At 57.6% G+C, this 15,406-nt stretch overlaps 7 protein-coding genes across 7 annotated transcripts; 5 read left to right on the top strand and 2 right to left on the bottom strand.

Annotated features, from left to right (window-relative positions):
* Positions 1 to 401: 401 nt before the first annotated feature.
* C8Q71DRAFT_720730 (uncharacterized protein) lies at positions 402 to 941 on the top strand (the record flags this gene model as incomplete). The annotated part of the gene is made up of 3 exons (XM_047921381.1): positions 402 to 618; positions 679 to 740; positions 810 to 941. The coding sequence occupies 3 exons, from the start codon at positions 402 to 404 to the stop codon at positions 939 to 941; spliced, it is 411 nt and encodes a 136-aa protein (XP_047782876.1).
* Positions 942 to 1,935: 994 nt separating this feature from the next.
* C8Q71DRAFT_737709 (alternative oxidase) lies at positions 1,936 to 4,077 on the top strand. The gene is made up of 10 exons (XM_047922620.1): positions 1,936 to 2,366; positions 2,420 to 2,484; positions 2,540 to 2,660; positions 2,719 to 2,802; positions 2,856 to 2,920; positions 2,976 to 3,058; positions 3,111 to 3,186; positions 3,245 to 3,289; positions 3,344 to 3,547; positions 3,601 to 4,077. The coding sequence occupies exons 1-10, from the start codon at positions 2,268 to 2,270 to the stop codon at positions 3,671 to 3,673; spliced, it is 915 nt and encodes a 304-aa protein (XP_047782875.1). The 5' UTR covers positions 1,936 to 2,267; the 3' UTR covers positions 3,674 to 4,077.
* C8Q71DRAFT_737699 (kinase-like domain-containing protein) lies at positions 4,078 to 6,229 on the bottom strand. Its single transcript, XM_047922619.1, has 3 exons — positions 5,596 to 6,229; positions 5,099 to 5,538; positions 4,078 to 5,046 (listed from the first exon to the last, which is right to left on the bottom strand). Exons 1-3 carry the CDS (start codon positions 5,745 to 5,747, stop codon positions 4,373 to 4,375), a joined length of 1,266 nt encoding a protein of 421 aa, XP_047782874.1. The 5' UTR covers positions 5,748 to 6,229; the 3' UTR covers positions 4,078 to 4,372.
* Positions 6,230 to 6,248: 19 nt separating this feature from the next.
* On the top strand, positions 6,249 to 9,911 carry C8Q71DRAFT_737694 (Pleckstrin homology domain-containing protein). Its single transcript, XM_047922618.1, has 7 exons — positions 6,249 to 7,414; positions 7,467 to 7,624; positions 7,678 to 7,925; positions 7,975 to 8,305; positions 8,354 to 8,926; positions 8,978 to 9,288; positions 9,342 to 9,911. Exons 1-7 carry the CDS (start codon positions 6,430 to 6,432, stop codon positions 9,814 to 9,816), a joined length of 3,081 nt encoding a protein of 1,026 aa, XP_047782873.1. The 5' UTR covers positions 6,249 to 6,429; the 3' UTR covers positions 9,817 to 9,911.
* Positions 9,912 to 10,690, bottom strand: C8Q71DRAFT_803403 (mitochondrial 30S ribosomal protein S12). The gene is made up of 3 exons (XM_047925972.1): positions 10,227 to 10,690; positions 10,094 to 10,167; positions 9,912 to 10,035 (listed from the first exon to the last, which is right to left on the bottom strand). Exons 1-3 carry the CDS (start codon positions 10,637 to 10,639, stop codon positions 10,016 to 10,018), a joined length of 507 nt encoding a protein of 168 aa, XP_047782872.1. The 5' UTR covers positions 10,640 to 10,690; the 3' UTR covers positions 9,912 to 10,015.
* A 32-nt stretch (positions 10,691 to 10,722) lies between these two features.
* Positions 10,723 to 12,494, top strand: C8Q71DRAFT_737687 (uncharacterized protein). Its single transcript, XM_047922617.1, has 7 exons — positions 10,723 to 11,224; positions 11,282 to 11,398; positions 11,453 to 11,575; positions 11,631 to 11,685; positions 11,735 to 11,843; positions 11,900 to 12,156; positions 12,205 to 12,494. Exons 1-6 carry the CDS (start codon positions 10,829 to 10,831, stop codon positions 12,111 to 12,113), a joined length of 1,014 nt encoding a protein of 337 aa, XP_047782871.1. The 5' UTR covers positions 10,723 to 10,828; the 3' UTR covers positions 12,114 to 12,156; positions 12,205 to 12,494.
* Positions 12,495 to 12,993: 499 nt separating this feature from the next.
* Positions 12,994 to 14,974, top strand: C8Q71DRAFT_338138 (glycoside hydrolase). Its single transcript, XM_047917910.1, has 6 exons — positions 12,994 to 13,444; positions 13,499 to 13,838; positions 13,899 to 14,153; positions 14,218 to 14,401; positions 14,463 to 14,617; positions 14,671 to 14,974. The coding sequence occupies exons 1-6, from the start codon at positions 13,149 to 13,151 to the stop codon at positions 14,953 to 14,955; spliced, it is 1,515 nt and encodes a 504-aa protein (XP_047782870.1). The 5' UTR covers positions 12,994 to 13,148; the 3' UTR covers positions 14,956 to 14,974.
* Positions 14,975 to 15,406: the final 432 nt, after the last annotated feature.

Below are 15,406 nucleotides of genomic sequence, written 5' to 3'. Positions count from 1 at the left end.
GGTACGTAATTATAAATTAACCGGGTCCGACTTGGACGGAGTCCCGTCAGATCCTCGTCCCCGCCTCGACACTCTCGACAAATGCACCTCCCAGCGTGAAGCGCACGGCACCCTCGCATTTCACCCTCCCCTGGGTCCTGCGCCCACCAACCACGCCCGCTGCATATCCTCAGCCTCTGCGGCGGCCGCTGCTTCCTCGGCCCATGCAGACGTCAGCGGCTCCGGAGGCTGCTGATGCACATCCGGGCGACTTGACACTGACGGAAAAACCCCGACGATCGGACCGGCAACTGCCGCCCGATAACTATTCGGGCATGCCATTCCTGGACTTGTCAACACCGACTGCGAGATTCCCGGATTTCTCGCAGACAGCTGGCGCCGCGGCGCTCGCCATCCTGCTCATGTCCTCCGCTCTCGGCCACCTCAGGTCGCAGAGGTCTCTGCTCTCTCGCGCTCCCTCCCGCAACAGGGCACCACTTGCCAGAGGCGCACACCGCGATGCCCCGAGCAAGATTCGGGAGCCCCGGCCATGGGCCGTCGAAAACGTTCCTCCAGTGGATCCCCGCCCTGCCTGGTTTTTCCCGATAAATCGTATCTCGAACTACGTCGTGATACCAGGTATAGTTGTTCCCGAGTTATGCCGCACATCTGATCGTTCACTCATCATCTCTTGCTCAGCGACGCTGCTATACGCCGTGTTCTTCGCTGACTTCGGTGAGAAAGAGCACGTCTTCATGCCCGTGAGTGCTTCTCCCGCGATGTTCAGCTTTCGGGTGACATCATGCTCACCGTCTGCTTTAATAACATAGGCTCGGAGGTGGCTCGACGCGCAAAAGGCCGCTTTCTTCGACTTATCCGAAGCGGAGCGTGAGATCGCAGGAGTGACGGAGGACGTGAACAACAGTTCTATGGAGGGAGCGGAAGCCCGCCGAGATCGGTAGACACGGATGTCGTACGGAGAAACCATTGGATGTGAGTCTTCTCATGCGTGCTGTGATACATCGACCGGTCCAAGCTATGCAAGACACTTGTCAGAGCGTTGAGTTCATCAACGTCGCCCCCATCTGACAGCAACGGTCCGAGTATTGAACGCGTCGGCGATGCTGTACTCGCATTCACAAGGCACAGTGTTGACATGCGTCGCACGGACCAACGTCCATGCAGATGCGACAGCGAATGTTCATGCCGCGTCTTATGCTGGTGGGTTCCTGATCTTCCACCTTCAGTTCAGATGCCAAGAATCAGCAGCAGGCTTAACGCGACAGGGTATACTCTCTTGGTCAGTTCATTTGCTACGCCAATGGACCTGGCGCGAGCCATGCTGCATACAAGCTGCATCTAACTAAGCACCAAAACTGCACTGTGCAAGCTCAGCGACGATGAGAACAGTACTGCAACGCTAATCCTAGTCACGGTGAGTCGCCGAGGCCTTCATCACTGCTACTACACACTGGTTGTCACGCCATGCCTTTATATTTCCCACTTTGACCATCTCCGACCGCAAATATATCCCCATCTCTCACAATGAATGACGGGTCCAGCAGGGTGTTCGTCACCGTGTTCGCCGGAGCGCCTTCCATCCCTACGCGCTACCCGCCACTGGCCGTTCAGCCAATGAGGCATCGCGAATCCAAGCGATGCCATTGGTTGTTACCTCATCACGTGTCACAGACGCCTGCGATCCGGCTTCTTCGGGAAATCCGACTCAACGCCTTCCTTCGCCGCGGATCGTGATTGGCCTGCTGCACCTTCAGCAGTAACGACTTGTACCTCCAGAACGCTGAGCCCTGGATGGCTCCAGGACGGTTCTGGTCACCACAGAATTCCGAAAATTGACTGAGCATTGGGACCGCTGTCACAGCCTCATGCGACGCGGTGCGTTTCGGGACCGTCCTCGGAACGAGACGGGTCCTCGACTTAGCGACTTGGTATTTAAGAACCCCTAGGGGTGCAGGGCGCTGTGCAAATTGTCTGCTGCGTGCAGCGCTTGACTCACCGACCCAACCATGCTTAGGACTGCGACTGTGCACTGCTTCTCATACCATGCTGGGGTCTGCGCGCGCACGACCCTCCCTTCTGTGGCTCGCCGAACCTTTGTCTCGAATATTCCACGTCTCAATGCCTTGTCAGGCACGAAGGCTACGGAGCCGGGAGCCGTAGGCGTTGAAGGACCCCATAAGCGTGAGTTTGGCCAATCATTATTCATTACAGAGTGGCGTACTGAGGCATGATGATTGTCGGCAGGTGACAAGACCCCATCACCTCCCATGAAAGAAGAGGAATCGTCTGGAGTGCCTTCCACTATCAAAGGCGACTGGGTCTTGTTCCACCCTGTGTACACTTCTGAGGAGTTGCGGTCTGTTGACGTATGTGAAGAATTACCCGACCGCAAGGCAGACTTTCACCGTGCCCGTACTAGATTCTGCACCGCGAATCAAAAACGTTCTCGGACAAGATTGCCTACAATTTCGTAAGGCTGTTGAGGTGAGGCTGATCTCGTTTCTTATGTCACGGTACCAAATACTAATGCTGAGCGCAGGTGGGGATTCGATGTAGCTTCTGGCTATAAGCACAAGCCACTGCCGCCCAACCACGAGAACATGTCGCTTGAAGAGCTGAAGAAGGGTGGCTATGTTATGGATGAACGCCAGTGGCTCAGGGTTCGTGCCTGCGCTTCACCTCGACTCGCCATAATCTGACATCACAAATGACTTCCAGCGCTTCCTATTCTTGGAAAGTATCGCAGGTGTGCCGGGAATGGTGGCTGCTACGCTCCGCCACTTGAGGAGTTTGCGCCTGCTTGTGAGTCATCCGTTACTACTCAGTGGTGTCCACCTCTGACATCGGGTTTCCAGCGCCGCGACTCCGGTTGGATTCACACTCTGCTCGAGGAGGCCGAGAATGAACGAATGCACCTCATGTATGTCTGCCCCGGGTGACACCGGCGGGTGTGGTGTTAATTACCGCTGTTCCAGGACCTTCCTCTCCCTGCGGAAACCTGGCCTCATCTTTCGTGCCATGCTCATCGGCGCTCAAGGCGTCTTCTACAATACATTCTGTGCGTATCCGACTCCGCGTGTCCCTAGTCCCGCGGACTGACGGGAACTCAGTCCTTTGCTACATGCTCTCGCCGCGCACATGCCACCGCTTCGTCGGGCATCTCGAGGAAGAGGCGGTGATCACCTAGTGGGTAGTCTTCGGCTACCTTGCGGCTCCAGCATGCTCACATTGCCACTACTTCTAGCACGCGGTGCATCCAAGAGATCGAGGCGGGCCATCTGCCGGAATGGTACGGATGTTCCCTCGTTCCCACAGGTGCGGTATTCTGACGCAGATTCTGAAGGTCGGATTTCCCTGCTCCGGAAATCGCGAAGGACTACTGGCGCCTCGAGCCCTCAGCCAAGCTGCTCGATGTTATCTACGCGGTGCGGAGTGACGAGAGCACGCATCGGTTCGTCAATCACAGTCTGGCGAACCTCAAGTCCAACGACATCAACCCGTTCGCGCTCCGTGAGCCCGACATGACCGTCAAGGGCAAAAAGATTGGGTAAGTGTGCCATCGTTGTGCAGGCGTAGTCATGGACTGACGGTCCACCTCAGCTTCGAACGCGAAGAGGCGAGAAAATACGCCGAAGAGTCGCACCGTATACTTGACGAGCGCGAGAAACCTTGAAGCTCTCTACGATTGATAGTATTCTTTGTTCATGATATTTATCTACCCTCACAGCCCCCACTCAATTGTAGCTTTGCACAATACAGACTGATCGCATAGTGTAACAAATCTTCTGCAACTAGTTACACAAGATTTGGCAACGGTTCTATACCCTTCGCGGCTCGCATGCTTATGTATTGATTCATAGAGACGTTTCATGCAATTCTGCAGCCCGGATAGTTGCCGGATAGAGACAAGTTCCAGTGCTGAAGTGACCTGCGCCCCCGAAACAAACACCTTCCAATTGCTGTAGGTTGCCGGAGTTTCACTTTGCATGCAGATACGCCGGGCAACGGTGTTTATATGTCTTTTTGTGCCTTTTCTATTGTTGTGGTTGTGTGTCTATTCTACTAGTGTCCAACGGCATCTAGTCCATAAGTAATGTCCGATGGCACGACGATCGACTCGACAGTGTCCGTGAGCACAGCGTCCATGTACATCCCAAGGCATGATGTCCATAATAATGTCCTTGGGTATGCGGCGCATTTTGACGGCCATACCGTAAGAGGCCTTTGTTCTCTTCTTCTCTGACGGCATTCTTCGTCTGACAATTCAATCCTTCCTTCCACCATCCACCCCGAACTCTCCGAAAACCAGCGGAGAACGAGGAAAACAGACAATGTACCCATGACCCCGGTGTACAAACGAAGACCCGGCCTTTCACTCGAGAACGAGCATGTCGAGGCGCTCAAGAACGTTGAGCGCGGGCGAGGCGTCTTCGATGGACAACTTCCTGTCCTTCGCCGCAAAAGGCCGGAGTGCCTCTCCCAGGTCCTCTGCGAACCCAGAGATGTCGACGCGGGGCCGCGGGATATCGTCGGGCGTGATGAGGCCCTGGCTCTCGCTGCCCGAGGAGGAGGTCGACGGGGAATCGGTGAGACTGTGGGGATAGCCATCGTCCAGGCCGTACGAGAACAGGTCCACAGTGCCGATGTCCTCCTCCAATTCGACGATCTCCTGTGCTGCACTGTCGACCGGTCCGCTCTTGGGTGCGGCGAGATCGGAATCGACGGGCGCGTGCGAGCCGTCCTTCTTTGGCGGGAAGAAGGTGGGCAGTGCGAGGATACGCTCGCGCAGCTCGGGGATGGTGGGACGTGCGGACGGGTTGATACTGAAGATCTGCTTCAGGATGCGGATAGCCCCCTTGGAGATGGGGAGCACACGCTCGAAGTGATTATCGTCGACGAGGAACTCGTTGAATGCCTCGTCCGTGGTCACGGCCATCTCCCATGGGTTGAGCCCGGTGATAATGTTGATGAGGAGGATGCCCAGAGCCCAGATATCCCCGTGGCGGGCGGAATAGGCATTACGCTCGCACTCCTGTGCGAGACATTCTGTGAGGTCAAGGTAAGTACTTCTCGTTTGTTCGCACAGAAGCTCGCTTACCCGGACTCATGTAAGATGACGTGCCACAACAGAAGGTGTAGCTGAACTCCTGTCGGGTTGCCAGCCCGAAGTCAGCAATATACACCTCAGTTCCGTCGGCGTTGCAAAGGATATTCTCCGGCTTGAGATCCCGGTGAAACACGTTGCGGTCGTGACACGCGTGTATCGCGTCCAGGATTTGCACGTACACCGAACGGACCAGCTCGTCGTTGTCCGCGTATGGAAACTCGTCACGGCAGAGCAGTTGAAACAAGTCGTGCTCGTGACAGTCCATGACGAGGTAGAAGAACTGCGTGTCTTCGAAGGTGGCATACAGCGTGAGGACGTGGGGAACGTCGGACACAAGCTTGTGGAGGGTGATCTCCTGCTGCTGTTGCCACGTCTGACTATTCAGAGGACCAGCCTTCGGAATAATCTTAACAGCACATTCGATAGGTGCCCTGTCAGCCATGTCAGAGTCCGAATCAATGAAGATTGGTATTGGCTCATGCACTCACCCTTTCGATGTCGTCGGGGCGTGGTGGTCATGAGCAAGATAGACAACTCCCGCGGCGCCAGCGCCCAGGAGCCTCGTCAGCTCATATTGACCGTTCCCGAGGAGCTTGCCAGTGAAGTCAGGCAAGTAGTCCGCAACACAGGTAGTCTCCATAATGTATGATTTGAGTACGCAGTGAGCGGATGGACGGCAAGCAGAGATTTGTTGCTTTCACCGCGGACTTTGGCCGCCTTTTATGCGTTTGCACCACCTGCGGAAGATGCATCCCGTACTACGGATAACACACGACTGCATCCACATCCGTAGTAGTACCCGCTGGGTCCGCTGGGTCGAGACGCAGGCGGCTACGGACTTAGCGGTCAGTTTTGTAACGATACCGCTATAGTAGTACACGGAAATGCTCGCTCGCCAGTCACCAACCGAACGGGATTTGCGCACCTCAAAGGGCTGGAAGGTTCTAGGCCGCATCCCAGGGCATCCGAACCGTAGGTCCTCAGTCGTATCTTGTTGAATGTTTATGGGTTACGCGGTACATATGAGCACGGGCAATAGCCTGGCAGATCTAGTCAGTTGTATTACTTTTGGGAGAATATTGGCACGAAGGGCGACTGCCAGTGCAAAGCTCTGCAAACCAGAGCGCTTAGTGACTATTAAGTGCTAACTACCGACGCGGTGGCGTGACATTTGTGTGACCTGTTATGACGTCGGATGAGGACCTGCAGCGGAACCATCATGACCGTCCATACTTACACACAAACCGCTTCACTACATTGAACGTCCCTTGGACCAGCGTTCCAAAGTTCCTACCATCTGGGCGGCTCCCTAGCATTCGAGCATGGTCAACTCGCACTTTGTGCCGGCAACCAGCTCTCAAGGCGAACTGGCCGCTCACAGCGACCCACACCGTCTTCGGAGGAGATTCATTGGTCCTCTACCGAAGCAGACAGTGGCCAGTCCCAAGGCAAAGAATAAGAGGAAGACGCGCACAGATGCTGGCTCCACAGACCTCGAGGATGGCGACGGCCTGCAGGACGCCATCCGCACTCTCGCGCTCGACTTCTTCCTCAGACACGGAGGCGCCCCCGAGCAATGGGGAGAGGAACAAGCGCAGTCTGTCCGGGAGGAGATGTATCGACGCTGGTGCCGAAGCGAGTGGGGGCGTGCCCTGAGGCAGCGCAAAGATGCTACTGCGGACAGGTACTGGGTCGGTACGTCCTTCGATGTGGGCGTGTTTCTCGGAGTCGATACTTTGGATGAGGCGTCCCGAATTGGCGCTGCCAGTAGCACCTCTATAGCAACAGGGACCTCGCTCAAGCCCATCCCTGCTTCGACAGGCGTGGAGACCTTCGCAACCGCGCCCTCTCAGTTCGCCGCGACGCGTGATGGCCAGGACAAAGTTACACCCGTTTCACCCTCTACTGAACGACCCAAGTCAGAACAAACCTCCCCTCGACCGACCGCCTCGCACGAAGATGACACGGGGAGCGCAGCGGATTCGTCCACTGCCCTTCTCAGTTCCACTCCTGCTGGACCGAGCAGGCTGGTCAGCGCGCGCTCGGAGCCTGCAACGCATCCGGATGCCCACAATGACGCTCCAGCGACTCCCACCAGCGACAGCCGCTTACCGAAGGGTACAATCGGTAATGGTACAGCTCACAAGGGCAAGGGCAAGATGCACGTCCATTACTCAGAGCCTGAACCCGCACCACCATCCGAGGTACTCACCCGGACGGGAGAGGCCGTGGAGAATACGAGCGCAGGTGCAACTCAACAAGCCGACCCCGCAACACAGGTTGCCTGGGGAGAAATTGTTATGCGAGGTAATTTTGTAGCTTCTGGATTGATGACATCGTATTTGAGCCTCAAAGCCAGACAGGATGCTCGTGAAGTTCTCTCACTCCGAGGCCCAGTCGCTGCCGTCCAACTTCGACGAATGGCACAACCGCACAACAGGCCACCTTTATAATGAGGATTGGAAGGACTATATTGTCATATGGCGGAAGGATAGGCTAGAGCTATATAAAGGCCATGTACGTCCATCGCCAATGATATTACCTTCCATGCCAACGAGTCATAAGCTTAGGCCATGCCAGGGAAGGACTGGGTTCTGGGCCGTCTCAAGCTCGTCTTTGTCGTCCCGCTCGATGCGTCGACCACACGGCTATCCCTGTACTCCTTCGTCGACCTAACATTCTGCATCGTTTGTGCGCCTGCACCGCTGAAACATCGCTCGAAACGGCGATGGCTGTACGGCTCTCGGCATGGGCTCAACATCTTCATCTTCAAGCTGAGGAGTCGTAGCAGAGCCACTGATTGGCTTTGGCATCTCTGGTATGGATTTCCGCTTGCTACTACCCTGTCATCCTCATCCTGCTTTCAGGCGACATATGGGCAACGCGCTCCCAGACTTCCTGGAGGTGCTCTCTCCAGCCCTGGAGACCCGGATCAAGATCGACATGCCCGGCTTAGAGGGCAAGGACGTCGCCAGCGCGTACGCCGTCTTCAGCTCGCAGAATGTCCTGCAGCTCTGCCGGGAGCACCTGATGAAGATGCCCGAGTACCAAGGACTGCTGGGCGCCCGTCTTGCAGCGGGCGCTCAGCTAGCGCTGGCATGGCGGTCGGGGACTAACCTCGACTGGGTCTGGCAGTCCGAGGACGTGCGGGGGCACCCGCGCAAATGGGCCGTACTCACAGGCCTTGCGCTCAACCAGGTCAGTACATCGCTCCAACACTCGGGCTCTCTCTCACGACCACACTAGGGTGGTAAATCAGCGCACCTCGAAGTTCGAGTGAAGGAGCACCTCCCTACGCGGCTACACTTGCGGGACGGCACGCGCCTCGACGAGCCCCCCGCCGTGGAGGGCTACGTCGAGCGCATCCGGCCGAACTCGCAGCTCCGCCAGCCGCTCTACCTCACGACGCTCGACGGGTACCTCTTCACGCTCCTCCCCGCGCACGCGCACCCCCCGCCGCCGCCGGGGTTCGTCGCGCCCGAGACGGGCGCGCACGCGCTGTGGGCGGACGAGGTGCGCAGGGGCGCGGAGCAGGTGCTCAGGGCGACGGGGATGATGGACTTGAGGAGCATCGTCGCGGTGAGGCGGGCGTTCCAGCTCGTGCCAAGTCGTGCGGAGGCGGTGCCGGACAGAGGGAGCGCGGGGGAGTGGGACGAGACGGAGGAGTTCTGGCGCGCGGGGGAGAGGTCGGAGGGCGATGATGAGGATGTGGGCGGCGAGGCGGGTGTTGCGAGGTGTTCTGTGCAGGAGAAGCCACGGCTGAGGATGCGCCGGTCGTTTGAGTTGTTGCTGACGACGGGCAGCGTGATCCGCTTCGAGGTAAGTGTTGGTGTCAGTGCGCCCCTATATGTGACTGACGTCCTTCACAAGGCATATTCATGTCAAGCAGCGCTGGAGTGGATCGTCCGCCTACGACCCCTCATCTCCTACTGGAGAAAATGGCATGACGCGAGTGCCCGCCAGGAGATGGAGCTCACGCACCAGAGCACCGGGCGCGCACGGATAACGCCTCTTACACATGTCTTTGAGGACCTCGACCAGGGCCCGGAGCCCATCCCTGATCCAGACGCACCCATACCAGAGCTGAGCACATTGTTCAATTGGTGTGTGCTGGAAGGCTGCCGGCCGATCGTCAAATGCGGGAAGCTTTTTGCTAGGAAGGGGCTGAAGGGCCAGTACAGGCCAGTGTCATCCCATCGCTCATTCACTCCCCTGTTATTGACACCTCAACCAGGCTTGTCCAGCTCGCACTGGTGCAGGGCAACCTCATTCAGTACCGGATAACGGGCCGCAAGTCCTTGCACCACAGACGTGACAGGCTCATCAGCCTGCTCGACGCCTCCGTCATCTCCGGCTACCTCGCCGCGCAGTACCTTCCGGAGGGCGAGTACGATCCGGATGCTCCGCGCGTCGCCCGTCGGTACCAGGACGGCCTCGAGACTGATGATGGCGACGAGGACACGCTCTTCATGCTCTGGTACCGCACGACGAAGTCTGGGGGCGACGAGATCGAGCGGATTCACCAGGCCACGGGCGAGGGCGTGCCGCCGCTGAAGATGAAGCGGAAGCTGGCGGTGTTCCGGACGAGGAGCAAGCTGGAGCGGGATGTGTGGGTGTGGGCGATCAATGCGGAGATTGAGAAGGTCGTGAGGGCGACGGACAAGAGGGAGGAGATGATTAGGGAGGCTGGGAACGTACCTGGGACTTGACAGCATAGCAAAGCATGGTCAATGTGGCCGTAGTACTGTAAATCATGCCACATTCGGGTCGCGCACGACGCCGAGCAATGATACCCAAAATGGACGTGGATGGATGTAGCTGAGTGTATGATAGGAGAGCGACAGCAAGAACGGGTACGGTACATGCGATGAGTCCGGCCGCGGATGACACGAAGAACTATGTCTAAGTCTATTTCTTTGGTTTCTTGACTGAGAGGTAGATGAGGCATGAAAATCTTGCGACGATATGCTGTGGATAGGGACTGACCTCCGTATTTGCTCCTCGCGGTCCTCCTATTGACTACAGGTCCGAAGTCATGCGCTCCTCGGACAACCTTATACCTATCCGTCGCCCACTTTATCAGCACTCGCCCCTTCGACACAGAGCACAGAGCACTCACCGCACACCGGGCAAATCCTGTGCTCGACCACCCCTAACAAGGACGACGGAGTGATCCTGGAGCAACGCGCCCTCTCCCATGAGGTATGCATGGACGACGTTTCCGTTCGAGAGCTTCACGCGGGCGACCTTGCGCTTCGCGGAGTTTGGCTTCTTCGGCTTCATGATCATCATCCCGCTGACGACGCCCTTCCGCTGCGGGTTGTTCTCGAGGAGCGGCGCCGTTGGACGGGGCTTGCGCTGCGGCGGCTTCGAGCGCATCGACTGGTTGAGCGTCCTCTGCGAGGGCGCGGAGGCGTGGAAGGTGCGGAGGAGGGAGGCGTCAGGGCGCAGGCCGGCGCGGAGGAGAGAGGAGGAGGGCGCGGCCCATTGTGGTCGGGCGAGCGAGGCGGCGGTGCGCAGGAGGGAGAGCATGCTGCTGGCTCTCGGTGCTGCCTCCGCGCTGGAATGAGCGGTGAAGATCGCAAGTCCCCGCTTGCCGTTTTGGGAGCGGCGCCGCGACTCGCCCTGCCCTGAACAACGTCACAAAGCGCGTTACCGGACGCGTCGCGTCTTGCATCGTGTGCCTGTCTCGCCGAGGTTACTTACCCAGAGCGATCCACAATGCCTGTCGCAGGCCCTTCAAGACGTAACAGACGCGATGCGTCTGAGGACGGTATCGAGGAGGCCATGCCTACACAGGGTACAGACGATGTAGTGAACGATGACGAAGAAGAGCAGTCACGGCGCGGCGCGAAAGTCAAAAAGGAGAAGAGCAAGGGGAGTCGCAAGACCGCTCAGGCGGTAGAGGCAGAGGACAACGACGACGACGACGCAGATGCAGACCCACTTGCGGACTTCGGCGACCAGCCAATCGACAGGGCACAGGCGCAGAAGATCCATGGATTCTCGCAGGACTGGGACATGATGCGCAAAACGAAGCACGTCCAGATGTATGGGCTGGTCAAGGATGCTGCGACTGCGTTCGCAGAGTTTGCGGAACCAGACCCGGCGTCGAAGGTGAGCGTTACTCTATGGGCCACTGCACCTGTGGCCGGGTGCTGATATTGCATATAGCTCTTGATAGAGATGGACACTCTCATGCGCGACCTCATGGATACGGAGACAGAAATGCTGTATCACAACAAAATATTGCACGACCTGCACCAACAGATAGTGCGCGGGGAAGAAATCGTACGTATGGTCCCTTTGTCAGTTTCCTCGCTGTGCGGCAACTGATGTACGCAGTCGAACATCGCAGATAGATATGACGACGAGATCCGGACGAAGGTAGCTGAGTACAAGAAGGGCACAAGTCGCCAAAAGTACGGAAAGTCGGATCAATATGCATCATATAAACAGGCTGTTTTTGTGAGTTGGCAGTTGCCCTTGTTATGCTGCCTCGTGTGCTGACAGATGAATACAGGAAGTGGAGAATCCTGGAGTGGGCATGCCGCCTATGGCAGATTTGATTCCTCGAGGTCTGTGTCTTGTCCCCAGGCAACTGGACCTATCTGATCTCGTATGCAGAGGATGGAGACGAGAGCGATGATGATGATGACGATGTTCAAGTCGGGGGTGTTACGCAAGATTACAAGTGTCCATTGACGCTGACGATCCTGGTCGAGCCGCTCACCTCGTACGTCGGGCTGTATGCGCCGTGTTGCTCGAAGCTAAATCACGGGAAACCTGCAGGAAAACATGCGGACACTCATACTCCGCAGCGTCCATCAGGGAATACATAGGCGTCCGAGGCGGCCGCCAGCAATGCCCCGCTGCAGGGTGCCACAAGAGTATCTCTCTAGGCGACCTCGAGCCGAACAAGGAACTCGCGAAGAAGGCGAAGGACGCGGCGCGGCGCGAGCGCATGCGCGAAGAAGACAGCGACGAGGGCGAAGTTATCGAGTGATCTGTGCATCTGCGCTTCTCGCTTCATCGCGAGGTGTTTTACGGTGAGCAGGAGCCATCGTTTCCCGCGACGGCGCTCATATCGCCGTCAGTGTATGGTAATCTGTCTGAGATAATGTACCTTACTTGCTTTTGCTCGGTGTATTGAGTTTTCCCCCGAGGTACGAGGCTGGACATCTGATGATGAAGCCGATGCTGCAGTGGTCGACGCAGTGCACGAACCCCTTCAGACACGACAGCAGGATATGAACCGCTGCTATAGCCACGAACTGAGGAGAGGTGCGTTGGTTCTTTGTTCTCTTGCGAAGAACTTCAAGAAGCTCTGTCCCCTGGCAGGGACACTGGCAGTTACATCGCTCGGGTCCGGTCGCGAGGCAACGGCCGTCGCGAGCCCGCTCCGAGGCCGATCGTCTCAACAGCCTTTTGTATCCGTGGGAATTGTACTCGAGCGCTGCATTCAACGTACAAGCGCCCACTACTTACTGCAATGTGGTATTTCCCGCCGTCTAGCTGGTGCTACCCTCGTCGCCGGGGCTACGTACATGGCATACCAGAGCAATCCAGGCTGGCTGCATCTCATCTCCGTCTCTCATCGCTACTGACACGTTGAGTAGGCTGTTAATGAAGGACAATTGAATGCCTGAATGGGGCGCTTAGGACAGTGGCCCATGCGGCTTTTGTCCTCGCCGGGGAAGAGGAGCCGCCATAGTCGTTGCTGAAATGGGACCGAGTTGCGTGATGTTTGGGTGCGCACAAGGTACCTTCTTATCCGAATCAGCTCAATCAACCCAGCTGTCATTATGCCGCCTTGTCCCGCGCGCGACTGTCATTATCATCGCCCCTATATAAGTGGTGCGTGATATATGGCGCCCACCCATTGTGCGCCCCAAGTTGAACTTGTACTCTTCTGCCTGCATCTGCCCGTCCGTCGCGCTCAGCGCATCCACTCTCTTTCCCTGTCCTTCCTTCATCCTGTCCTTCCTTCATCCACTCTTTGCATCGCTGACGTTCGCTTGCTACGGTCCACTCACGCACCATGCACTCACTCGCACTCTTTCAGTTCGTCTTCACTGTCGCCGCACTACTCAGCACCGTACACGCTGCTCCCGTCCCCTCGCCCTTCCGTCACGCGTCGAAAGCGTCTGCCTTGAAGGCTGCTAAGCGCGACGACTCTGGCAAGCTCGTCGTCGCTCATGTTCTCGTCGGAAACGTATACCCGTACACCATCGACAACTGGACCTCTGACATCCAGCTGGCGTACGACAATGGTATCGACGGCTTTGCGCTGAATGTTGGCTCTGACTCTTGGCAACCCGACCGCGTCGCCGACGCGTGAGTCTTTCATACGCCGCCGTTAAACGCACCACTTTATTCACTACCATCTAGGTACCAAGCTGCGTCGAACCTCGGGCTCGACTTCAAGCTCTTCATGTCCTTCGACATGACGGTCCTTCCCTGCACACAAGCCTCCGACGCCTCCACGCTCACAAACTACATCACTACGTACGCCAGCCACCCGAACCAGCTCCTCGTCAACGGCCAGGTCTTCGCGTCCACCTTCTCCGGCTCCGACTGCACCTTCGGCCAAGGCTCGGCTGCCGAGGGCTGGAACTCTCAGTTTATCAGCCAGCTCACCGGCCAGAACGCGGTGCACTTCGTGCCGTCGTTCTTCTCCGATCCGAGCACCTACAGCGAGTTCGACGGCGTCATGGACGGCACGTTCAACGTGAGCATTTCTGGCATCACGCTTCTGTGCTCGTGTCATACTGAATGCTTGCGCGTGTAGTGGAACAGTGGCTGGCCTGTCTCGCTGACTGTCCAGAGTGCGCAGAGCGCGATCTCCGGTTTGGCGTCTGCCCTCGGCGACGGAACCTTCGCAAACGCGATCCAGTCCGCGCTCAACTCGACCATCGGCACGTTCTCGACCGACCAGACCTACATCAGCGGGATGAACTCGCTCTCGAGCAGCAGCAAGACGTACATGGCCGCCATCAGCCCGTGGTTCTTCACTCACTACCCGCAGAGCTCCTTCAACAAGAACGTAAGCATTCCTATTGGCAGCGACGACCGGATCGCAGGCTTATTGGTGGTTTCTTCTCGCGCAGTGGCTCTACTTGATGGACTACCAGGGATACAACTCGCGCTGGGACACAGTCATCGCCAACCGCGACAGCGTTGACATTGTTGAAATCGTCACCTGGAACGATTACGGCGAGTCGTCCTACATCGGTCCTATTGAGGGTGCGCAGCCTGCCGGCACGACCTGGGCTACTGGCTTCGACCACTCTGGTCAGTCCGTTGTCAAGATATACATGTGCTCAGGTACTGACGGTTCTCGGCTGATGGACAGGCTGGCTCGCGATGACCAAGTACTACGCTACCGCTTTCAAGACAGGTTCATACCCTGCCATCACGCAGGACCAGCTCTTCATGTGGGCGCGCCCGCACCCGAAGAACGCGCAAGCGTCGAACGACGGCACCGGCCAGCCGACCAGCTACCAGCTCGTACGTGCCCTCCCACTATCTGTCCCCGACTGAAACTAACCCCTCCCTCGCAGACGGAAGACTCGCTCTGGGCCGTCGCCTTCACGACGCAGCCCGCGACGGTCTCGATCACCACCGCCTCCGGGACCACGCAGACGACGGACGTGCCCGCGGGCGTGACGCGCCTCTCGATGCCGCTCAACCCCGGCGCGGGCATGTCCGCGACGATGACGCGCAACGGCGCGACCGTGCTGAGCGTGAACCCGGGCACCGACGCGTACACGTTCAACCCGAACCCCGAGACGTACAACTTCAACGCGTTCGTGGCGTACGCGACAGCGAACTCGACTTCCTCGTGAACACATCCTACTGCCTGCGCCTCCTCCCTCCGACCCGTCAAGCCCGACCGATATCTGCGATACCTGTCTTACTGTTGTTGTCCTGCCTTGTCTGAGACCCTTGCGCGACACCCTTGCAACGTCCAACTGCTCGTTGCACCGCACCTCGATGTCTGACTGTGTCTGAACACCGCTGCGTGCGCTCCGCCCGTCCATCCCCTTTGGTGATATACCGACATATCCGGTGCCGTCCGTCGCATCTCCTTGCCGGGCGGCCTCTTGCTCCCATCACTGGCATCTGTTCCTGCATACTTATGTATCGGCCGCTCGCAGTGCGCGCGGCCGAATGAATCACGACTCTGCGATGTCGTCTGGTGTTAGATAGTGCTACTGCGTAGTACTTTCAAGTTGTGTGACATACTGTTAGAGATGGTTTCTTTCTTCGTCACTGCTGTCGTCGCATGTCTCTGTT

The sequence above is a fragment of the Rhodofomes roseus genome (assembly GCF_022264815.1).
Source record: "Rhodofomes roseus strain CIRM-BRFM 1785 chromosome Unknown C8Q71scaffold_3, whole genome shotgun sequence".
In the NCBI taxonomy this organism is placed as follows: Eukaryota; Fungi; Basidiomycota; class Agaricomycetes; order Polyporales; family Fomitopsidaceae; genus Rhodofomes; species Rhodofomes roseus.
Note: the sequence above shows the minus strand (reverse complement) of the source record. Positions and strands in the feature narration are given on the sequence as shown.